Source organism: Canis lupus, chromosome 22 (assembly GCF_048164855.1).
Source record: "Canis lupus baileyi chromosome 22, mCanLup2.hap1, whole genome shotgun sequence".
Lineage (NCBI taxonomy): Eukaryota > Metazoa > Chordata > Mammalia > Carnivora > Canidae > Canis > Canis lupus.
In genome coordinates, this window is record NC_132859.1 from 2,933,812 (window position 1) to 2,959,149 (window position 25,338).

The 25,338-nt window shown below is 35.5% G+C and overlaps 1 protein-coding gene across 3 annotated transcripts in view; it reads right to left on the minus strand.

The window, feature by feature from the left end:
• GMPS (guanine monophosphate synthase) overlaps nucleotides 1-25,338 on the minus strand; it is a 76,879-nt gene that overhangs the window by 6,115 nt on the left and 45,426 nt on the right. For all 3 annotated transcript variants that reach the window (XM_072792182.1, XM_072792183.1, XM_072792185.1), the window contains exons 6-13: nucleotides 19,950-20,143; nucleotides 19,535-19,700; nucleotides 14,121-14,272; nucleotides 13,469-13,642; nucleotides 11,930-12,035; nucleotides 9,066-9,181; nucleotides 6,412-6,537; nucleotides 866-981 (exon numbers count right to left, since the gene is read on the minus strand). In XM_072792182.1, coding sequence (XP_072648283.1) covers nucleotides 866-981; nucleotides 6,412-6,537; nucleotides 9,066-9,181; nucleotides 11,930-12,035; nucleotides 13,469-13,642; nucleotides 14,121-14,272; nucleotides 19,535-19,700; nucleotides 19,950-20,143 — 1,150 coding nt within the window. The remainder of the gene's footprint in view (nucleotides 1-865; nucleotides 982-6,411; nucleotides 6,538-9,065; nucleotides 9,182-11,929; nucleotides 12,036-13,468; nucleotides 13,643-14,120; nucleotides 14,273-19,534; nucleotides 19,701-19,949; nucleotides 20,144-25,338) is intronic.

A 25,338-nucleotide genomic window follows, 5' to 3' on the forward strand; every position in this document is an offset into this window, starting at 1 on the left:
GTAAAAAACTGGCTTCCCTTTGCTTCCTTGTTTCAAAGGAGACACCAGCAGGCAGTTCTAGAACTATGCACACCCTGCTAGGTGAACACCAATAGGTAGGTTCCTAATTTCTGCAGCAAACTTGAGTAAACTGAAACCTCAAGTCACTCTTTTTGGTTAATTGCTTATTACTCATAAAGAAAACACAAAACAAAACAGAGTACACAATGGTGAAACTACAACATCTAATCTGAAATCTGATATGAGATTTTTTTTAACTCTCTATGGGACAAAGCAATGGAGTATTACACCAAGATCATAAATCAGCTGTTGCTATAACCAACATTAGAAATTAACATGCAAAGAAAAACTGGATCTGAAAAAACTAAATTCAAAATAAATTCTACATGTAGTTATTTTAATGATATCTGGCATATGCCTATTTCTTTTAATTTCATCTGAAATTATTATTAAATTAAACCAAGTCTCTATGGGAAAGTCTCTATAACCATACATATTCCTTCCAGCAGAACTCCTGGGAGAAATCCTGGAAGAAAACACACTGCCATAAAACCAACAGGTAGCATAAGCTCCTAACCTGGAAGACAGATTTTAAGAGTGCCTTTAATATTCTATACTTAATAAAAAAATAAAAAAAAAATCCTTCCTATTTTTCATTTAAACAACAAAAAGTTTTTTAATAAGCAGACGATTACACAGTGATGAAGGTACAAAACACAAGGTATTATTAAGTATCTGCTCAATTGTTACCTATGTGCATAACGTGTATCTATACTTTTGAGTCCTTTGGTCTCTCAAAAGAGAAAAGATCTTAAAAAATGCATCCTTCTATTTCACTTTACACCTTGTCCTCTGCAGAACATACCTGTTAATGTTGTGACACATGCGAGGTATAAGTCTAGCCAGGAAAATAAGAGATTCCCAGTCAGGCTCATCTTTACTGGAGATTCCACACACGTAACTGTAGGAACGACAGTCACCCTGAAAATAAAAATACAATCAATTTTTAATGGTTTTAAGTAAGCCAAAGATGGATTGGAAAATATTTCATGCATGATAACACCATTAACAATAATTTTTTTGTTTTTTTAAAACAAAAACATGTTTGAATAAAAGCATATAACAAATATTTCTCTCATGATATAAACCCTAAATTAAAATCCCATATTAAATTCAGTTAAAACATTTAGAAAAGTGTCGTGGTAATTTTAAAACTTTATTCAACACATGCCAGGGGCCCGCTGGGATCTCATTCCAAATATATGCCCATGTTTTATCTCAACATAATAAAGGCCAGTAGAAAAACCCACAGCTAACATCATGCTCAATGGTGAAAAACTGAGAGCTTTTCCTCTAAGAGCAGGAACAAGACAAGGATGTCCACTTTTATTCAACATAGTACTAGAAGCCCTGACCACAGCAATCGGAGAAGAAAAAAAGTAAGAGGTATCAATACTGGTAAAGAAGAGGTTAAGCTGGGATCCCTGGGTGGCGCAGCGGTTTAGTGCCTGCCTTTGGCCCAGGGCGCGATCCTGGAGACCAGGGATCAAATCCCACATCGGGCTCCTGGTGCATGGAGCCTGCTTCTCCCTCTGCCTGTCTCTCTCTCTCTATGACTATCATAAATAAATAAAAATTAAAAAAAAATAAACTCAACACCAATATTTAAAAAAAAAAAAAAAAAGAAGAGGTTAAGCTGTCACTATTTGAAGACAACACAATGCCATACATAGGAAATCCTAAGGACTCCACCAAAAAAACGACTAAAAGCAATAAATGAATTCAGTAAAATTTCAGGATACAAAATTAGTACTCAGAAATCAGCATTTCTATACACTTACAATGAAATAGGAGAAAGAGAAATTAAGAATATCACTTACAATTGTACCAAAAAGGATTTAATACCTAGGGATAAACTTAACCAAAGAAGTGAAAGATCTATAACTCTGAGAACTCTAAAACGCTGATGCAAGAAATTGAAGGTGACACAAACAAATGGATACTCGATGCTTATGGATTGGAGGAATTACTATTAAAATGTCCATACTAACCAAAGGAAACTACACATTCAATGCAATCCTTTTCAAAATATCAACAGCATTTTTCACAGAACTAGAAGAAATAATACTAAAATCTGGATGGGACCACAAAAGACCCCAGATAGCCACAGCAATCTTGAGAAAGAAGAACAAAGCTAAGGTATTACAATTCCAGATATCAGTATATACTACAAGGCTATAGTAATCAAAACAGTACGATACTGGCACAAAAACAGACACATAAATCAGCAGAAAAGAAGAGAGAGGCCAGAAGTAAACCCACACTTATATGATTAATTAATCTATGACAAGAAGGCAAAAATATACATTGGGGAAAAGACAGTCTTCAAGAAATGGTACTAGAAAAACCAGACAGCTGCATGTAAAAGAATAAAACTGGACCACTTTCTAACACCATTCACAAAAATAAACTCAAATGGATTAAAGATCTAAATGTGAGATGTGAAGCCACAGAAATCCTAGAAGAGAGCACAGGCAGTAATTTCTCTGGTATTGGTCATAGTAAACTTTCTTCTAGGTATGTCTGAGGCAAGGGAAAACAAAAGTGAAAATAAACTATTGAAATAAGTTTCTGCACAGTGAAGGCAACCTCAACAAAACCAAAAGGCAAACTACTGAATGACAGCAGATATTTGCGAATGATATATCCAAAAAGGGGTTAATATTCAAAATACGTAAAGAATTCACACAACACACACACACAATTCAATTACTAAAAAAATTGATTTTTCAAAAAAAAAATTGATTTTTCAAAGACAACCTACAGATGGCCAAAAAACTCATGAAAAGATGTTTGACATCACTCATCATCAGAGAAATGCAAATCAAAACCACAATGCGATATCCTCTAACACCTGTCAGAAAAGCTAATATAAAAAAAAAAAAAAAGAAATAAGTGTTGTTAAGAATGTAAAGAAAAAGGAATCTTTGTGTACTGCTGGTGGGAATGTAAATTGTTGCAGCCACTGTGGAAAATTTTCTCAAAAAATTAAAAATAGAAATGCCATATGATCCAATAATTCTACTAAAAGTTATTTACCCAAAGAAAATGAAAACATTAATTCAAAAAGATATATGTACCTCTAGGTTTACTGCAGCATTATTTACAATAACCAAGATATGGAAGAAACTTAACTTCCATCAATAGATGGAGAAGGAAGATGTGGTATGTACACATGTACACACGAATTGTGCGTACACACAGACACAGAATATAGTCATAAAAAAGGATGAGATTTTTGCCATTTGCAAAACATGCATAGACCTAGAAGATTTTCTTTTTGTGGATAGACCTAGAGGATATTATACTAAGTGAAATAAGTCTGAGAAAGACAAATACCATATGATTTCACTCACATATGAAATCTAAAAGCCAAATATTGACAGCTTTATCAGACTTATGAATACAGGAATAAGCCGATGATTGCCAGAGGAAAGGGGGGTGGGGTGGGAGGATGGGCAAAGTGGGCAAAGAGGAACGCAAGATAAAAGCTTCCAGTTAGAAAATGTTCAAAGTCACAGGAATAAAAACCACAACATAGGGAAAATAGTCAATGATTCATTATTATAATAGGGATATATAGTGACAGATGGTGCCTGCACTTGTGGTAATAAGCACAGTATAACAATATAGAGAAGCTGAATCACTATGTTGTAACCCCTGAAAATAACATAACATTGTGTGTCAACTACACACACATACAGACACACAAACTATTAAAATGAGAAAAGTTCTGCCCAGGTTTATTAGGTCGATAAAGTATTCTTAAGTCAGAGATAAAAATACTCTCATAAACATTTACTATCAATTTCTTTTAAAATGAACTAAGAAAATTAATTTAAAAATAAATGAGGGGCACCTGGGTGGCTCAGTGGTTGAGCATCTGCCTTTGGCCCAGGGCGTGACCCCGGGGTCCTGGGATCAAGTCCTGTATCAAGTTCCCCACAGGGAGCCTGCTTCTCCCCTCTGTCTGTGTCTCTGATTGTGTCTCTCATGAATAAATAAAATCTTTAAAATAAATAAATCAATAAATCATAATATTTTTACCCTCTTTTCCTCTGTCCTTTTTTCTTTTTTCTTTTTTTTTTTTTAAGATTTGTTTGAGAGAGAGAACACATAGCTGGAGGGACAGAGGGAGACAGTTTCATCAAGTAGATTCTGTGCTGAATGCAGCGCCCAACACAAGGCTATGTCTCATAACCCTGAGATCAGGACCTGAGCTGAAACCAACAGTCAGATGCTTAACCAACTATGCCACCCAGGGGCCCCTCCTTTACCCTTTTTAATCCAAGTAACTCGCTTAATGAAAAAAAAAATAGTTAAACTAAAATAAGCAATTTTTAAAATTCATCAGCTAATTACCTACCAGCCACTATACCGAGCATATGAGAATTCAGACTACATGAATGCTAATTTGATAGTATCTATCAAAGTTTAAAATGATGCTCTTTAATTCAGGACAGGATCTTATAGAAGCATGAATAACTGCTTAAAAAATTAAGGTATTACTTGCTGAAATGCCTATAATAATGAAAAACTGAAACAGTTTAAATATCCATTGGTAGGGAGGCATATGATTAAATTACGGTATAGCCATACGCAGAATACACACTGTAGGTTAATAAGAATAATAATCTACTTGTAATGGCATGCAAAGATAAGAAGTTCGCGATGTCAAGTTAAAAGGACAAAGATGACAATGGGCATCTATTAATGTTTCTGGAAAGACCTACAACACAACTGGAGAATAGGCAAAGGTAAAATTACTCTAAATGTACTGAATTTTTATTTATTTACTATTTTTGACACATATGGCTTATTTTGGTATTTAGGAAATAAACTACATTGTTATACTAACCACGAATTATCATTTTTTTTCTGGGCTTGCAAGAGTCTCACCCTCAATAGCATAAGAGACTAGAATAAAGTAAGACATCTAACAACAGAAGAAACTTATTTTGATGAAAAAAGTAGTAGAACCTGAATAAGCCTCATTCTTTAAAAAGTCATTCATCTAACAAACCACCTCCAACATCTATTCATCTAACGTTATCTAGAATGCCTATTTAAAAAGAGGAGTGGGGAACTAATTCAATTCAACTTCTTGCCTAGCAGGAGTTAGTACACAGAGTTGGAAGTTCTCTGTAAGTTCTTCGGACTGGAAAAACTTTCACAAATTAAGTAACTTATCTGCTCTTCTATTTTTATAGTAGGGCAATACCCGCCTGTAAGTAACAGCATCAATCTCAAAATGAACTGCATATGATGAGATAACCAAACACCACGGAAAGAAAGTGATTTCTACAATTCCAGAGAAGGTTATTACTACTTTAATAGTGATTTTAAAAGAATATACATAGCTTTCATATATGGCCTTTACAAATAAAGAGGAAGAGGGAAAATGTTCAAAATAACTGCAACTATCATTTCTATGAACTAGAATACTTTACAGGTAACAATGAATTTCTATTGTCTCATTTACAGACAGAGCTATATGGATTCAGGAGAAGGAAGAATTTAAACTGGTGACTCAACTTCATGTGTTTAAAAAAAAGAGTATATTTACCAAGTTTCAGATGAGTAATCTCTAAAACAGAGTTAATTTCTTGCCACAAATAAGGCAAGCCCAATAACTGGCATTCATACCATTTTACACTGAATTATTGACACCTTTTCTAGTTTACACTTAACTAAAAATCCTAACAGAAAAGAAACTTCCCTACCCTCCAAGCTTTTCCCCAGAAAATCACCTGAGAAGCATATAAAGAACTTCATTTATAAATAACATTTTAAAAGTGAAAACCGTATTATCTTCACACGCTCTTACAATTAGAAAGAATGAACAATAAATATAAAAATGCTAGTTGTACATGATCACAGCTCAGACACACATGTTGAAGACGCAGAAAGGAACACACAAGCTGAGAGCAAGACCTAAATAGTGTAACATGTTCATCCGGGGCCACCTTCTTGTAGGTAACAACCACTTCTAAAGTCACAGTACATTTTTAGACAAAGAAGCCTGCCCTTCAAGGCAGAAGCAAGCAAGCCAACCCTAGAGCAAACCACTGTTTGAATTTTTACTTTTGATTAGAGATGACAGATGTTCCCAAACTTACAAAAATCTCAGCCTGAATGTTTAGTTCCTATAACCTAATTCGCTCCATAAAACATTCTAAAATAAATAAATAAATAAATAAATAAATAAATAAATAAATAAATAAGACACTCTACAAAACACTGCCTTTTTACATTTCTAAGTTTGGTATATATACTTTCATATTTCAATATCAGTGGAAAGAGTAAAGTGCGAAAAGCTATGTCACAGATCAATGAACTCACACAACTCACCTGCACCCCCACAGTTTTAATTGGCAGCAGGAAGGCATTCAATGAATGCAAACTTGTAATTTGCATCAGCTTCTCCTGATCCTCTTCAGTGGTACAAGCTTTGACTCTTTGTAACAGTGTATGCGGCTGAGAAAACCAGACAGACATTAATTTCTTAAGGTTTCAAGAAATAAGGTATTCTTTTGGTACCCATGACTGTCTTACATAGCTACACTTCCAGGCTTCCAGCAATGGATCCTATTAGACATTCCTCTTTGACTTGTGCGTGCTACTCAGTACACATCAGAATTTCACTCCGGAGGGCCAGGGCAATGAGAAGGGAAGTTCAATCCCTACTTCAGGGATTAAATTGTTACCAGTAGGGACACACCTCAAAAAGTCAAAAGAGTTAAATCTTTTCCTTATAATAAAACTTTTTACCATAAAGTCACCTTCATCTAAAATTAATAGATCTCTACCCACTTTTTTTTTTTTTTTTTTTGGTCTATTTGCCTGGTATGCTCTTCCACTCTTCCTTTCACTCCTTCTATCCTTAGGTAAACAGACTAGAATTAGATTTTACTTTTCAATCTAGTTTGGCAATCTATGTTATAACTAGCCACGTGAGTCCTTTTAAATAACTGTGTGTTAATAATATGGTTGGATTTCATCCTACCATTTTATTCAGCAATTTCTATTTGTCCCAGTTTTTAGGTTTCTTTCTCTTCTCTTACTTCTCTTACATTCTTCTAAATTATTTTTCCCAGCTCATTTATCTCCCTTCTACTGGTTTTGAGGTTAAACCCTGTATTTTTCTTCTTTTAGCAGTTCCCCTTAAGTGTTAACATGGATACTTAACAAAAGAGAATCAATCTCTCTCTACTAGCAAACAGTACAAGCATTTTTGAATGCTTTACCTCCAATTACTTGTGGCTTGTATGCTTTTTTAGCTGTATATTGTTATAATATCTTTATAAACTAGAGATTATTTTTATTATATAGCCCATGTTGGTTTCAGGTTGAGAACTACTGCCTTTAGGTCCTCAGGTACTGGACTACTGGTAGTAAATGGTTTATCTAAAAATGTCTTCATTTGCCCTAGTTCTTAGGAGACAGTTCATTTGTTCACTATTCACAATTATTTTTTCATGGCACTTTGAAATATTCTTGCTTTTACTGTGCTTTCAGTATGACAGTCTTTCCTTCAAAGGGTAATCAATCTTTCCTCTGCAGTTGCTTTGTCTTCGGCAGTCTGCAGCTTTGCTAGGTATGCCTACTAGGTATCAATTTTTTTACCATTAGCCTAAATGAGATGGGTTACATTTCCTGAATCTGAGGCATGGTATCTTTCATCCTGTGGAAGAATTCAAACAGGTTTGTCTATTATCTCCTCCTAGGCATATGTTAAAGTTGACCTTTTCATTCTGTTTTAACCTCTCTTGTAATTATCTTCTCTTTAAAGCTTTGTTCTGATCTCTGGATAATTTATCATCAGTCTTTTAGTTCATTACTTGTTTCTTTAGTTGTTTTTAATTTCAGTTATTTTCATTCCCGGAACTTAATTTTTTTCAAAGCTGCCCAAGTCATCTGGGTAGTTTTTTTACCATATACGTTATTCTTTTTTTTTCTTTTTTCATATACCTTATTCTTATTATCAATTGCTTCTTTTAATCCTACATACTTTATACTAATTCCAGTATCTGAAGTGTTTGAGGGTCTTGTCCTGTCGGTTTTTTCGACTAGTTCTCATTCATGTTACCTTATTTCAACATGTATTTTGCAACTTAAGTTCATATATATTCACTGGAACCCTATGTGTGGAGATTTTTAAGGCCTTAAGACACTCTGGAAAGAATTTACATTGCTAACCCTGACACCTGGAGGCACTACCAACCAAGGTCCATTTTAAATTCTTAGCTTTAAGTTTTTCAGACCACAAAGATTATGAATTTAGGCACCAAATCTATAGAAGGACTGGGAGACTAACACTCATCATCCTCAGTTTAGTTTGGAGTTAAAACGTTTTCAAAAAAAAAAAAAAAGTTTTCCCTTATTTTCTTGTGCTACATATAATTATTTTTTTTTACATATAAAATATTTTTAAGTTTTTTTAAATCCAACATGAGGTTCAAACTCATAACCCAAGACCAAGAGTTACATGCTCTACTAACTGAGCCAGCCAGGCACCTCTAAAATATTTTTAAACACCCTTTCAGGGGGATCCCTGGGTGGCTCAGCGGTTTGGCGCCTGCCTTCGGCCCAGGGCGTAATCCTGGAGTCGCGGGATTGAGTCCCACATCGGGCTCCCTGCATGGAGCCTGCTTCTCCCTCTGCCTGTGTCTCCACCTCTCTCCCTATGTGTCTATCATGAATAAATAAATAAATCTTTAAAAAAAATTAAAAAAAAAACACCCTTTCATATCTAGCATTTTTTAGGGATTCCAGGTATCTTATCTGTTGTAAGGCTGAAAAGGGAAGTCTGGATTTACAAGTCTCTGTAGAATATTTTCTTTATAGTCATTTAACATGTTATATTACTCTGAATTTTCAAAAAATGAAACTAATAAATTCATTGTAAATACTAGAATACTACAATTATCTATTCAATTCCTTATATTGATGAGCTGTGTTTATTTAAAGCTCCTCTAATATACAAATTCAATGCAAATTATTACCTTCTTAACACTTGCAGAAAAATCAGCTACTATTTTCAAAATATTGTTGGTTTCAGGAAAGTCCTTACAAATATAAGGTTCTTCAGCACATATTACTCTGATTGCCAGGCCAGGACCTAAAGAGAATAGTAACAATGGTACTTAATATAAGTTTTATATCTAATACAAAAATATCACTGTTTCCAATATAAAATCCTTCCAAAAATTAAACTCCATTTGCCACTGTAAGTTTTTTCCAGTTTTACTGACATACAACTGACATACAACCATTTTACGTTTTCTTTTTTTTGGGGGGGAGGGTTATTTATCTATGGGAGGGAGCACATGGGCAGGGGGGAGGGGTGGAGGGAGGGAAGAGAGAACTCCCTGCTGAGCATGGAGACCAACTAGGGGGCTGATCCCAGGATCCCAAGACTACAACCCAAGCTGAAACCAAGAGTCAGAGACCCAACCAACTGAGCCCCACTACTTTAAAGTTTTTTTTAAGTGTTTAATTTCAAATGTAACCATTAGTTTTCCCATCCAACAGATCTTTTTTTTTTTTTTTAAGATTTTATTTATTTATTCATGATAGACATAGAGAGAGAGAGAAACAGGCAGAGACACAGGGAGAGGGAGAAGCAGGCTCTGTGCAGGGAGCACGATGCAGATCTCGATCCCGGGTCTCCAGGACCACACCCTGGACCAAAGGCAGGCGCTAAACCGCTGAGCCACCCAGGGATCCCCTAACAGATCATTTTTTAAAATGCTTTCTCTCTTGGGGATCCCTGGGTGGTGCAGCGGTTTAGCGCCTGCCTTTGGTCCAGGGTGTGGTCCTGGAGACCCGGGATCGAATCCCACGTCGGGCTCCCGGTGCATGGAGCCTGCTTCTCCCTCTGCCTATGTCTCTGCCTCTCTCTCTCTCTCTCTGTGACTATCATAAATAAATAAAAAATTAAAAAAAAAAAAAAGATTCGTGAAAAAAGTTTAAAAAAAATAAAATAAAATAAAATGCTTTCTCTCTACATCAATGATTTCCATTTTTTATAGTCCATGTATGAAATGTCACAAAATTCTCCAATAAATATTAATTCACAATATAGGTGCTCATTTTTTTAAACTTATCAAAGCAATTTTTAAATATATAGAAAAATAAAGAGAACAACGTAATGAACCACCTTATTATTCACCACCTGGGTTCAACTACCAATCTAATTTTAGGAAGAAGAATCTGCTGTTCAAAAAAAAAAGGACAACAAACTGTTTAATTCCAAAAATGTGAACTGGTATTTCTATTTCACCAACTTCTTAGAAGGATGAATACAAAATGACATGGATCTATTAAAAAAAAAATTATTCTGCTTCTTTACTATAACAGAAAGGGCATCCCAGGAGACAGCTGATTATAGACAAAACCTTAGCCATGTTCCATTAACTCCCCAGTTCTATTCTTCATCTGTAGAATAAACAGCTTAAAAGGTAAATAGTATGCCTAATCTTTTTAAAAGCAACTAAATATTTTTTACCAAAGAAATCTTTAATAAAAAATCCTATACATAAAATAGGCTTTTAAAAGACAAGTGAATCTAGTGAAATGATGACCAAGGACACAGGACCACTTGGGCTCTCTCCGTTACATTCACACACGATTCTTTGCCAACACAATGTTTAGATAGAACACCTTAAATTCCCAAATTTGAAGTTTACTGATACAAACAGTGCTAACTACTACATGAGCTATATACCTCTGTCCCGCTGCTTACAGGACCAACATGGTATTCACGAGTACAAGCTCTGAGGAGAGATTATCAAGGCTAGAATTCCAGCTCCAAACCTAATCTGCATTAACTTTTGGCAAATTGGGCTCCATCCCCAAAATTTCCTCATCTATAAATAGATGGTAGTTTTATCGAGGATCAAATAAGACAGTATGTGTAAAATAATTAGCAGAAAGCCTAGCACATCTTAGTACTTAAGAAATGTTAACTTTTACTATGTTGTTGAATTTAATTAGACCATTCTCTCAACTCGTCACATAATGACTATTATAAAGAGCCAGAAAATGAGGTCTAAGACTTACCAAACTCAAGAAATTATAATGAAAACAATGTTACGACTCTCAGTCTTAACTTTAAAGAAATACTATCTCTAGTTATCTTTCTACATGATTGCAGCAAATGACTACTTAAACTGAATATTTTTTATTTGTTCATGAATTACTTACATATAGCACTATGAAAAAAAAGTTAATTCATCCATTCAGACAAGACAACCATTGGATTAGGATTTCAGAGAACCACATTTTAACCTGGACTTCCATGGAAGCCATCACGGTATAGTAGAAAGAACATATAAATCACAGTTCTAACACTAAGAATTGTGTGACAATGTGGGGCACCTAGGTGACTCAGCTTGTTAAGTGTCTGCCTCTTAATTTCAGCTCAGGTCATATCCTAACCCCACTCTGGGCTGCCAAACTGGGCATGCAGCCTGCTTGATTCTCTCCCTCTGCTTCTCTCCCTGCTGGCAAGCACATGCTTGCTCTCTGTCTAAAATAAGAAGTAAATTAAGACTTGTAAAAAACTGTGTGGCAAATGTTACTAAAATACCCCATGCCTTGGTTTTCTTATCTGATGGCAACATCATAGCCCAGACTCACTGGGGTGGTGTAAATACAATGGAAAATGATTATGTAAAAAAATGAAGTATACACAATAGATACTAAGAAGACTTTTGTACCCTACCTACACCTTTTTCTAAAGTTATATATTCCCTGAGATAAAAAGTTATTTCAAAATTGTCTGAATTGATTTTTCTTCAACATGAAGGTTTAATGACAAATCAAGCAATCAGTTCTATTTATTTACTTATTTATTTATTTTTACCTGGAAATGGATGCCTGGAAACTAACTCTTCTGGAAGTCCAAGTTCTCTGCCTAAAATTCTTACTTCATCCTTATGAAAATCTTTCAGAGGTTCTATTACTTTTCCCTACAGAGGGAAAAAGCCAATTAATACAAATTAGAAATGGAAAGGACATGGAAAATAAAGAGTAACAAATTATAGGCCTTTCCTGCTGTCTCTCACCTTAAATTTAAAAAAAACATTTTTTAAAATTTCATATTTTAAAGTATTTTCTTCCATGTGTTCATAAGAAATTAGATGAATATTTTACTGATCTTCATACTTCTCTTTAAAACACATTTTAAATATAAACCTTTCAAATATAAATAAATCAGAGGAGCCGCCCTACCCACCATCTCCGATCTAACTCTCATTAGAATACAAGGCATCAGAAAATATACTAGTGTCTCAAAATTAAAGCTCTCCAAATAACACCATTAAGCGAAAAGACGACCTACTCCTATCTGATAAAGAACCTATAGAGTGTATAAAGAACACTTACAATTCGGTAATAAAAAGATAAACCAATTAAAAATGTGCAAAAGATCTGGCATTTTTCCTAAGAAGATATACAAATGGCCAATAAGCATATGAAAAGATGCTCAACATCATTAGTTATTAAGAAAATGCAAATCAAAACCACAATGAGATGCCACTATACAGATAGTAGCCATTTTAATGGGTGTGAATCACAAAAAAATAATAATAATAAAAGAAAGAAATAGTGAGAAAATAACAATTGTTGGTGAAGTGTGGACAAATTGGAACATTGCTGGTAGATTATAATATGATGTAACTATTATGGAAACATTAGGTTCCTTTTAAAAATTAAAAATAGAACTACCAAGGAGTGCTGGTCTGACTTAGTAGAGCACGCAACTCTTGATCTTGGGGTTGTAAATTCACGCCTCATGTTGACTGTAGAGATTACTCAAAAATAAAATCTTAAAAAAAAAAAAACCTACCATTTGATCTGGCAATACCACTTCTTGTATATAACCAAAAAAACTGAAAACAGGGTCTCCAAAACATATCTATCAACTCACGTTTGTAGCACCACAATTCACAATAGCCAAAAAGTAGAAGCAACCCAAATGTCCATTGACAGATAAGTGGATAAACAATGTGTATATACATACAACTAAATATTAGCCTTAAAAAGGAAGAAAATCCTGTCACGTGTTACAACACGGATGAACCTTGAGGATTTATGCTAAATGAGATAAGCCAGTCACAAAAAGACAAATGCTGTATGACTTCGCTTATACAGAGTATCTAAAGTAGCCAAATCCACGGAGACAGACAGTAGAATGGTGATTACTAAGAGCTGGAAAGAAGGAGAACAAAGCAGCTGCTGTTCAAGGGGTATAAAGGTTCAGTTTTACAAGATGAAAAACTTGAGGAGATCTGTCTCACAACAATGTAAATACGCTTATCATTACTGAACTGTACATTTAAAAATGATTCAGGGAGGGTGGGAGAGAGAAAGATTTTATGGCAAAGTTCTTATAAGCTTTTACCTCTTCTCTCAACTTTCTGATAAGCTCTGTGTCATTGTGATGGGTTTTGATGAGTTCAGCTTTGCCACTTGCAACAAGGGATGCGCTTTCAATTAAATCAGGCCGTAAAGTACCTTGGGCAAGGAAAACTTCCTCTGGTTTCAGGTTCATTTCTCCAATTACTTCATTGGCAATCTATAATCGAGAGGAGTAAAAGTCTTTTAAGAGATGAATCTTTAAAAAAGATAGCAAAGTCTTTTTTATGCTTTTTGCAAGATTTCTCAGAATCCTTTTGCAATACTGACCAAGAGATAAAATCTACACCAACTCCCAAAATAAATTCTTTTAAGAACATATGCTTTAAAAATATTCATAAAGATAGGCAAATATTCAAAAGCCTGATAACTAACCATTGAAATACCCAAAGAACTAAAGTCTTATATCAACTGAAATTGCTATTCTTAAGTAGTTACAATAAGAGCCTACCAAGTATACATGTTTTTTAAAACATAAAACCGTTTCTACCAGTTAGTGTCATAGTAACATACACCAAAATTCTTAACCAAAAAACAATAAAAATTAGTCAGCAAATTTATTTGATATAAAGACAAGGAAAAATAAATATTAAAATTCACATCAAAAACAGTACACATTGTAGATATTAGGAAGATACCTTAACAAAAGTATCCCCAATAATTTTTCTTTTCTCTTCAGGACTTGTTGTCATATTTAGTGTTTTGCTAATTCTTTTTCGTGGAGTTCTATCTTCATCTGATATTGGTAAAGTTGTTGTTCCATTGTAGAAAGAATGAGCTGCATTTATCACTGAGGAAGAAAGAGAAGCATGTTTTATTTTATTATTTTTAAAGATTTAATTTATTTATTCATGAGAGACAGAGAAAGAGGCACAGACACAAGCAGAGGGAGAAGCAGGCACCATTCATGGAGCCTGACTTGGGACTCGACCCCGGGTCTCCAGGATCACACCCCGGGCTGAAGGCGACGCCAAACAACTGAACCATCAGGGCTACCCCAAGATGCATGTTTTAAAACTAGAAGATTTTTAAAAAACATAAATAATGGGTCAAACTACAGAAAGAAAACCTGGGTGGATCTTTCGATCACCCTTACCCTCCCTACATATTACAGAACTACTAATAAATCATGATTAACAGAGTCCAGACATAGGTATACTCATTACTTTTTGGTGGTTTGTTTGTTTGTTTATTTGTTTGTTCGTTTTTGAGAATCCTGTGGCATTTAGTAATCTAAGGCCATGACATCATACACTATGCTGGTTGCTTTCCCTGGATTCAGTGCCCTACCAGAGCACCAAGCAAAAGCCAAAGGAACAAACAAGCACAGCCCCAAGGGAACTGAAAGCAGTGGTTCGTATACAAGAATCAAGGTCCTCAGAACCGTCCATTGAATTAACCAGTCTCTTAAAAACTGATGTTTATCAACACATATTTAGCAATTGCTGGCTATCCTTTTATTTTTAAAGAGCAAAGTACTTTAAATATAAGATCTCTATTTGGTAGTAAGGCTGAACAACTAGTGAATTTCACTGAAATACAGCTGGCTACTTCACTGAGAAATACCAGTAAATTGGGGATTATTAAAATATCTTATTTGCATCTTTAACAACGTATGACTATGTAAAGACACTACAAGGACCCATTACAGGATTTTTTCCAAAATCCTAGTGAAGGCTAGTGAGGGATCCTGAAACTTAAGGGTCAAGGGTCATTTACTTATCAGAGAAAATCCGTATTATCTTCTTTCCACCTTCCAACATTTTGTAAGACCATCAGACTACTATCACCTCCTCTATTCCTTGTTCTTGTGGCATTACACTTGTTTTACACCTGTAATGTTATTTTAGTGACGTTTCAAAAAAGAAAGAGACTCATCTTCACTTTATGATTAACTCCAAGCGTTCATTTTATATTTAACCTTCTGGCATCAATTCTAATTCAATAATATGTATGGTTTGTATCATTAGGGTATGGACTTGATTTCAATATATTATTGATCACACTTTGTTTTTAAAAAGTATGAAAGACAGGGGCACCTGGGTGGCTTAGTGGGTTAAGCATCTGATTCTTGATTTTGGCTCAGATCAGAACCTCAGGGTTCTAAAATCAAGCCCCCACACTGGGCTCCATACTCAGTAGGGAGTCTGCTTCTCTCCCTCTTCCTCTGACCCTCCCCTGGCTTACCGGCTCATGTATGCTCTAAAATAAATAAATGAACTTAAAAAAATATATAAAAGCTACAAATATAAATACAGTTAAAACCTAAGTAGTTTACTAGTGGACTTAAAAAAAAAAAGTGATTATACTCAACAAATTAGGCAGAGAAGGAGCACATCTCAACATAAGGTAGGCCATATATGGGATGCCCAGGTGGATCAGTGGTTGAGTGACTGCCTTTGGCTCAGGGCGTGATACTGGATCCTATGAACAAGTCCCACATGGGGCTCCCCACAGGGAACCTGCCTCTCCCTCTCCCTGTGCCTCTCTGCCTCTCTCTCTCTGTCTCTCATGAATAAATAAGTAAAATATTAAAAAAAAAAAAAAAAGAAAGAAAGAAAGAAAGACCACATACAATAAGCCCGCAGGTTATAACTTACTCAATGGTGAAAAGGTAAAAGCTTTCCCTCTAAGACAAGGAACAAGACAAGAGTGCCCACTCTCACTATTCCTCCTATTCAACATAAATATTGAAGTCCCAGCTAGAACAATCAGGCAAGAAAAAGAAATAAAAGCTATCAGAATTGGAAAGGAAAAAATTAAATTGTATTTGCAGATAACATAATTTAATAGAAAACCGTAAAACCATAAAACTCAACCAAAAACTGTTAGGTCTGATCCGTGAATTCAGTAAAGTTATAGGATACAAAATTAACATATAAAAATCAGTAGTGTGTCTATACACCAATAACAAATTTTCCAAAATTAGAAATATAGAAATCAATCCCATTTACAACAGTACCAAAAGTAATAATACTTAGAAATAAAATCAAGAAAGTGTAAGATGTCTACTATGAAAGCTACAAGTGATTGATGCAAGAAATCAAAGACAACATAAATAAATGGATGGATATCCATGTTCATGGACAGGAAAAATACTGTTTAAATGTCAATACTACCAAAAGCCATTTATAGAGTCAACATAATCACTATACCAAGGGATAGAAAAAAACACTCCCAAAATGTATATATAACCACAAAAGACCTGGGAAAGGACAACAAAGCAGGAAGCATCGCAGTTCTGGATTTCTAGCTATACTGTAAAACTATCACCAAACGGTATGGTACTGGCATGAAAACATACAAACAAATGGAAGAGAATCAAGAGCCCAGAATAAACCCAAGCATATATAGTCAACTAATATTTGACAGGGAGCCAAGAATACTCAATAGAGAAAAGACAGTCTCTTCAATAGATCATGGTGGAATAACTGGATATGCAATGTAAAAGAATAAACTGGACCCATATCTTCTACTACTCAGAAAAGTTAACTCAAAATAGATTAAAAACCTAAACATAAGACTTGAAACCATGAAACCCCTGGAAGAAAATATAGGAATAATGTTCCTTGACATGGGTCTTGGTAATGAGTTTTTAGAGGACACCTAAAGTATGAACAAAAATGAACAAGTGAGGCTACATCAATCTAAAGAACTTCTGCAGGGGTGCCTACGTTGCTCAGTAGCCTAAGCATCTGCCTTCGACTCAGGTCATGATCTCAGAGTCCTGGAACTGAGCCCTGGATCAGGCTCCCTGCTCAGTGGGGAGTCTGCTTCTCCCTCTGCCCCTCCTCCTTTGCTCATGCTTTCTCTCTCTCAAAATCTTTAATAGTAAAATAATTTCTGAACAGCAAAAGAAAAGATTAAAAAAAAAGAATCTACAGAATGGGGAAAAATATCTGTAAGCCATATTTCTGATAAAGGTTTAATATCCAAAGTATATACAGAATTTATAAAATTCAACAGGAAAAACACAAATTACTCAATCAAAAAATGGACAGAGGACCTGAACAGACATTTCTCAAAAGAAGATATACAAAAGGACAATAGGTACCTAGAAAGATGCTCAATATCACTACTTATTAGGGAAATGCAAATTAAAACCACAATGAGATATCACCTCATACCTGTTAGAATGGCCATGATCAAGATAAGAGATAATAAAAGCTGGGATCCCTGGGTGGCGCAGCGATTTGGCGCCTGCCTTTGGCCCAGGGCGCGATCCTCGAGACCCGGGATCAAATCCCACATTGGGCTCCTGGTGCATGGAGCCTGCTTCTCCCTCTGCCTATGTCTCTGCCTCTCTCTCTCTGTATGACTATCATAAGTAAATAAAATTAAAAAAAAAATAAAAAAAGGTCACGTCTCAGTGTTGTGAGATAGAGTCCCATGTTGGGCTCCATGCTCAACGTGGAGTCTGCTTAGAATTCTCTCTCCCCCTCTCCCTCTGCCTGCCCCCAGCCACTCACAATCTCTCTCTAAAAATAAAATGAAATCCTTCTTAAGACAAAGGATCCTCAAAAAATTATAAATAAAAATAACATGTGATCCAGTAATTCCACTTCTGGAGATATACCCAAAGGAAATGAAAACACTCAGATATCTGCACTCCCATACTCATAGCAGCATTATTTGCAATAGCTAAGATATGGAAACCACTTAAGTACATCAATACATGAATAAAGATGTGGTGTACATATGTGTGTGTGTGTGTGTGTGTGTGTGTGTGTGTGCGCGTGCACACATACTATGGAAAATTATTCATCCATAAAAAAAACAAGGAAACCCTACCATTTGTGACAACATACATGGACCTTAAAGGCAATATGCTAAGTAAAATAAGACAAATATGGTATGATCTCACTTATAATATTTAGAACCTAAAAAATTAAAAAAAAAGAACCTAAAAAATTTAAAAATAAATTAATTAATTTTAAAAAAAAAGAACCTAAAAAATGAAACTCATAGAAAAAGAAATCAGACTTGTTATCAGAGGTGGGGGATGTGGAGAAGGGGAATTGGAAGAAGGTGGTTAAAAAGTATAAACTTCCAGTTACAAGATAAATAAGTAAAAACGCTACATTAAACATGACGATTACAGGTAATACTGCTGGTTGATATACAGAAGAGTTGAAAGTAAACCCTAAGAGTTCACATAATAATTTTTTTTCCAAAAAAAAAATAAAATAAAAATAATAATTTTTTTTCCTTTTTATTGTCCCTGTATGAGAATATGGAAGTTAACTCAGACATTTGTGACAATTCTTTCAAAATATATGTAAAAATCAAATCATCATACTGTAGCCTTAAACTTATACAGTAATGTATATCAATTATTCCTCAATAAAACTAGAAAAAAAAGTGACCATAAACTCTTCACTCCTCTGTATAAGTCTTTCAGTTTATAAAATAATCTGTACATCCATACTTATTGTAGGAAGACTTAGAAATTCTCATGCATAAATAATATTATGGATCGGAAAAGAAAATTCAAAAAGAGAATGAGTAGAAGAGAATAGGATGGTAGATGGAATTCTACTGATATGCATATAACATTGGGACTTATCAACAGGGGATCCCCCGGTGGCTCAGCGGTTTAGGGCCTGCCTTCGGCCCAGGGCCTGATCCTGGAGACCAGGGATCCAGTCCCACGTCAGGCTCCCTGCATGGAGCCTGCTTCTCCCTCTGCCTGTATGTCTCTGCCTCTCTCTCTCTCTCTCTCTCTCTCTCTCTCTCTCTGTCTCTCAGGAATAAATAAATAAAATCTTAAAAAAAAAAAAAAAAGAGTTATCAACAGTTTTAAAATTTATCCTGGGACCCCTCATGAACCAGATAATTATAATGTAAAAGTAAAAAACATGCAGAGGGAGAGAGAACCTCAAGCAGACTCCCCACTGGGTGGAACAGGAGGCAGGGCTTGATCCTATGTCCCTGAGATCCTGACCTGAGCCAAAAATCATAAATTGGACACTCAAATGACTAGAGCATCCAGGCGCCCTAGAAACCTGTACATGGTTAAGGCGACGAGCTCACTCAAGGGATTCATGAATACCTTTGACCTGAATTCCAAGCTTTTTGAGGGCCTCTTCTACAGACTGGCTTTCTCGTTTTCTCATAAAGCCATTATCAATGTGCACAGCAATGACCTGATCTTGGCTCAAAGCACGATTCAGCAAAGCTGTACAGACTGTTGAGTCTACTCCACCACTGAGTAAAACCTACAAGATGAAATTAAAAGAAAAATCAAGCTGAGTACAATAAGCAAGAAAATAAAATAAAAACTATCTTCTTAAACCTTTACCATTAAAAAGTTTTTACCAAAAGGATACACAGTAACTGAAAAAGCACCTCGAAACAGTGCAACTCACACAACGGCCCATCAGCCAGTCAACAGTGAAGGGCTATGGCGACAAAGTCAGCTCTAACAATGACATAAATTTGTAGACTTTCAGATGTAAATTCCTTACCAAAACCTTTGATGTGCCTACTCTCTCTTTGACCTCTTGAATGCACTCCAGTTCTCTGTTCTGCACGGTGAAGGTCCCACTGCACCCAGCTATATCGTAGAGGAAATTCTTCAGTATTACTTTCCCATTTTCTGTAAGGCCAACTTCAGGGTGGAACTGTGCTCCATATAATTTTTTAGATTCATTTGCTATACCTTTATAGAGAAAATAATCACAAATTAAAATTTTTTTCATGTTTGAAGACTCAACTAAGTACCCACAGTAATTCCTCACAATTTCCTCTATAAATGTGAAAATGGATACAAATTAGTGCATTTTTACAGGAAAAAAGACACACAAAACAAACTGCAAGGCCACATTTTTTCTTTAAAAGTCCTTATATAGCAATTAATGAACTACACAGGACAGTGAATTAAGTCCTACAGAGATTATTTCCTAGTACTTTCACTTCTCCACCCAGATTACTCTATTTAACACAATGATAACTCAATTTTGGCTCTCAATCCCACATGGCTTTCTCATGCAATATGCAGCTATCAATTTTATGTATTAGAAGAACCTCATATATTAGGCCTGTCAGAATATGCTAAGTATCCCTTTCTTAGATACTATCAACCACAAATGTAACTTTGTGGATTTGACTAATGTGTTTCTGACAAATTATTATCTAAGCAACAGATGTTAGGCCAGATGTTTACTTGTGCATGCGTTACCCCTGTTTATGGCTCTGAGATACCAAGAAAAGTTACAGCTAGTTAAGTAATTAAATCAGGCCTAGCAGGCTCCCAAACTCATAGTCATTCTACTATACTAAAGAACCTCACATTTTCTTTCCTTGGATTCTAGGACACCACTCTCTGGGTTCATTGTCTGATCCTTCTTAATCTTTGTTGGTTCCTCCTCATCTTATCCATCTCTACACATGAAAGTTACCCAATACTCAGCCCTTAAGTCTCTTCTCCATACATTGAGATCTAAACTCTCATGACTTTACATTGTATCCATATGATAGTATACCCCCAACTTTATACCTCTAGCCCAGTTTTCTACTCTACAGTCTAGACTTAGACAACTGCCTACTCATACCTTTATTTCTATGTTTAATAAGGCATCTTGAATTTTTTTTAAGATTTTAATGTATTTGAGATGGAGAAAGAGGGAGAGAGAAAGAATGAACAGGAGGGAGGGGTAGGGGGAGAGGGAGAAGCAGGCTCTCCACTGAGCAGGAATCCCAATACTGGGCTCAATTCTAGGACCCTGGGATCATGACCTGAGCCGAAGGCAGACACTTAACCATCTGAGCCACCCAGGCACCCAGCATCTTGAGTTGTATACAGACTTGCATAACTGCATTCTTTCCCATCAGGTGAACAGAAACTTCAACTTTCTGGATGCGTGGACCAAAAAATACGGGAGTTAAAACTCAACTATACTCCTTTTCCCCCAACTCCACATGCAATCCAACAGCAACTCCTTTGTCTCTCCTTTCAAAAATATATCAGAATCCAATCTCATCTAAGAAGATTAAAATCCTATCAAATGTCTTTTCCACCCACAATGGTTAAGAAACTAGAAATCAATTACAAAAACAAAACTGGAAAATCCATAAATACGTGGAGATTAAAAAACATGCTGTTGACAAATGAATGGGTCAAAGGAAAAAGGAAAAGAAAAAATCTGAGACAAATAAAAATGGAAACAACAACCAAAGATAATGTGATGTAGCAAAAGCAATTCTAAGAGAGAAGTTTATGGCAATTAATAATTACATCAAGAAAAAAACAAAGCTCTCAAACAGACTCCACCAAAAACTGTTACAACAAAAAACATATTTCAGCAACACTGTGACATAGAAAAATCCATGTATCAAAGTCAGTTATGTTTCTGTAAATTAAAAAACTATCAGAGAAATTAAGAAAATGTTCCCATTCACAATAGCGTCAAAAAGAATAAAATATTTAGGAACAAACTTAACCAAAGAGGTGAAAGATCTATATACTGAAAATGAAGAAACTGAAGAAGGCACAAATAAATGAATAACCTATATAGATTAGAAGAAAACTTGAAATATCTATTCTATCCAAAGCAATCTACAGATTCAATTCAATCTCTATCAAAATTCCAATGGCTGTTCATAGACAGAAAAAAAGGAATTCTAAAGTTTGTATCAAACCACAAAAGAGCCAAAGCAATCTTGAGGGAAAAAAACAAAACAAAGCACAAGGTATCAGAGGTCCTGATTTCAAACTACATTACAAAGCGATAGTAATCAAAACAGTACAGTATTGGACTAATACGCACAAACCAAAGAACAGAATCAAGAGCCCAGAATAAACTCATGTATATATGACCAATTTACAACAAAGGAGCCTAGAACATACAGTGAGGAAAGGGTAGTCTCTTCAAAAATGGTGCTCAGAAAACCAGCCAGCCACAAACAAAAGAATGAAACAGAATCCCTACCTTATACCATATACAAAAATCAACTCAAAACAGATTAAAGACTTGAATGTAAAACCTGAAATCACAAAACTCCTAGAAGAAATCACAGGGAAAAAAGCCCCCTGACACCTGTCTTGGCAATGATTTTTTGGATTTGACATCAAAAGCAAAGGCAACAAAAGCAAAAAATAAGTGAGATTATATCAAACTAAAAAGCTTCTGTACAGTAAAGGAAACCATCAACAACAACAACAAATACCACTGACTGCCCAATTTAAAAATGGGCAAAAGACTTGAAGAGATATTTTTCAAAAGACCTACAAATGGCCAAAAGGTACATAAAAATGCTCAATATCGCTAATCATCAGGGAAATGCAAATCTAATTCACAATGATGATGTCCTCTCACACCTATTAGGATGTCCACTATGAAAAAGCCAAGATAATTGCTGGCAAAGAGGCAGAGAAAAGGAACTCCTTGTAAACTGCTGGTGGGAATATAAAAGTCACGATGGAAAACAGTATGGAGGGATCCCTGGGTGGCGCAGCGGTTTGGCGCCTGCCTTTGGCCCAGGGCGCGATCCTGGAGACCCGGGATCGAATCCCACGTCAGGCTCCCGGTGCATGGAGCCTGCTTCTCCCTCTGCCTCTCTCTCTCTCTCTCTGTCTCTCTCTGTGTGACTATCATAAATAAATACATAAAAAAAAATTAAAAAAAAAAAAAAAAAAAAAGGAAAACAGTATGGAGGCTCCACAAAAAATTAAAACTAGAATTACTGTATGATCCAGAAATCCCACGTCTAGATACACATTCAAAGAACAGGAAACCATTATCTCAAAGAGATGTCTGTATGTTCACTGCAGCATTACTCACAACAGACGGGACATGGGAAACAAGTGTCTATCAAGGGATCAAGGAAAAATACATAGGTTGTAACACAAACATAATATACACACACAAAGTGGAATACTATTCAGCTTTTAAAAAGAAGGAACTCCTGTCATTTGCAGCAACAGAGGTGAATCTGGAGGACATAAAGCTAAGTGAAATAAGCCAAAGACAAATACTGCATAGTATCACTTATATGTAGAATCAATCAATCAATAAACAGTTGAAATCAGAAATAGAGAATGGAAAAGTGATCGCAAGGGCCTGGTGGGGGGAAATAGGGAGAGGTTGGTAAAAAGGGTACAAACTTTCAATTGTAAGACAAATAAAGTCTGAAGATCCAATTAATAGTATCATGACTATAATTGATAGCAAATTTAATTACCCAATACTGTGTTAAGAGAACTTAAATATTCTCACACACAAAAAAAGGCAAATATGTGAGGTGATGGATTTGTCAGTTAACTCCTTTTATTATGTATACCTATATCAAATCAGCACACTGCATACTTTAAATATCTTACAATGTTGTCCATCCTAAAAGAGCTAAAAAAATTAAATTTAAAAATATGTTGAGAGGGGAAAAAAACCCATCAACTTAAAATTCTGTACCCTGAGAAATTATCATCCAAAAGTAAAGAAAAATAAAGACTCTCTCAGACAAGTACTGAGGTTGTTTGTTGCCAGCCAACTTGCCTTGTAAGAAATGATAAAAATTTCATTAGAGAGAGGGAAAATGATAAAGGTCAGAAACTTTAGTGTACATAAAAAAAAGAGTATCAGAGAAGGAATAAATGAAGGTAAAATAAAAACTTTTTTCTTCATAATTGAGCTGATAACCCTCTCTTCAAAATAATAACAGCAACAATGTATTCAATTACATATGGTTACATACACGTGTACATAGGCATGCTGGTGTATAAGTGAAATGGATGACAGAAATGGGAGGGAAAAATTAGGTTTATCTAGATTTATCAAGTTAACACTATACAACTTCACGGGTAATGTATTTGAAAATGGGGGATCCCTGGGTGGCGCAGCGGTTTGGCGCCTGCCTTTGGCTCAGGGCGCGATCCTGGAGACCCGGGATCAAATCCCACATCGGGCTCCCGGTGCATGGAGCCTGCTTCTCCCTCTGCCTCTGTCTCTGCGCCTCTCTCTCTCTCTCTGTGACTATCATAAATAAATAAATAAATAAATAAATAAATAAATAAATAAATAAATAAATAAAAATTGAAAATGAATGTGAATTCGTTGTAAATGTATATTGCAAAATGTAGGACAACTTTCTCTAAGAGAAGTATAACCGACGTGCTGAGAGAAAACTGAATCTCATAAAATGTTCAATTGAAACCACAAAAGGTAGAAGAATGGAAGACAATAGAAACAAAGAACAAGAGCAACAAATACAGAAGTAACTGATATGATAAATATTAATCCAACTTTATCAAGATGGATTATCAAGTTATCAATAATTATTTTGAATGTCAATGGTCTAAATGCACCAATTCAAAGAAAGATTGTCAAGAAACAAAACCTAATTATATACTACCTACAAGAAATCTACTTTGAAGACACACAGAGGGGGGCACCTGGGTGGCCCAGTTGGTTAAGCGTCTGTCTTCAGTTCCGGTCATGATCCCAGGGTCCTGGGACAGAGCCCCTCATCGGGCTCCCTGCTTAGTGGGGAGCCTGCTTCTTCCTCTCCTTTTGCCCCTCCCCTTGTTCATGGTTTCTCCCCTGCTCTATCAGATAAATAAAATCATTTTTAAAAAATAATGAAGATACATACAGATTAAAAGTAAATAGATGAATGGTTCCACTTATATGTAGAATCTAAAAAAAAAAAAAAAAATACAAACAGACTCAAAAATACAAAGGGAAGAGGGTGGAGGGTGGGCAAAATGGGTGAAAGGAAGTGACAGGTACAAGCTTCCAGTTGTGGAATCGCAGGGATGAAAGGTATAGAATACAACCAATGTTACTGTAATAGCTTTGTATGATGAGAGACGGTAGCTACACTTGTAGCTGGCACATCGCAATACATAGAGTTGCTGAC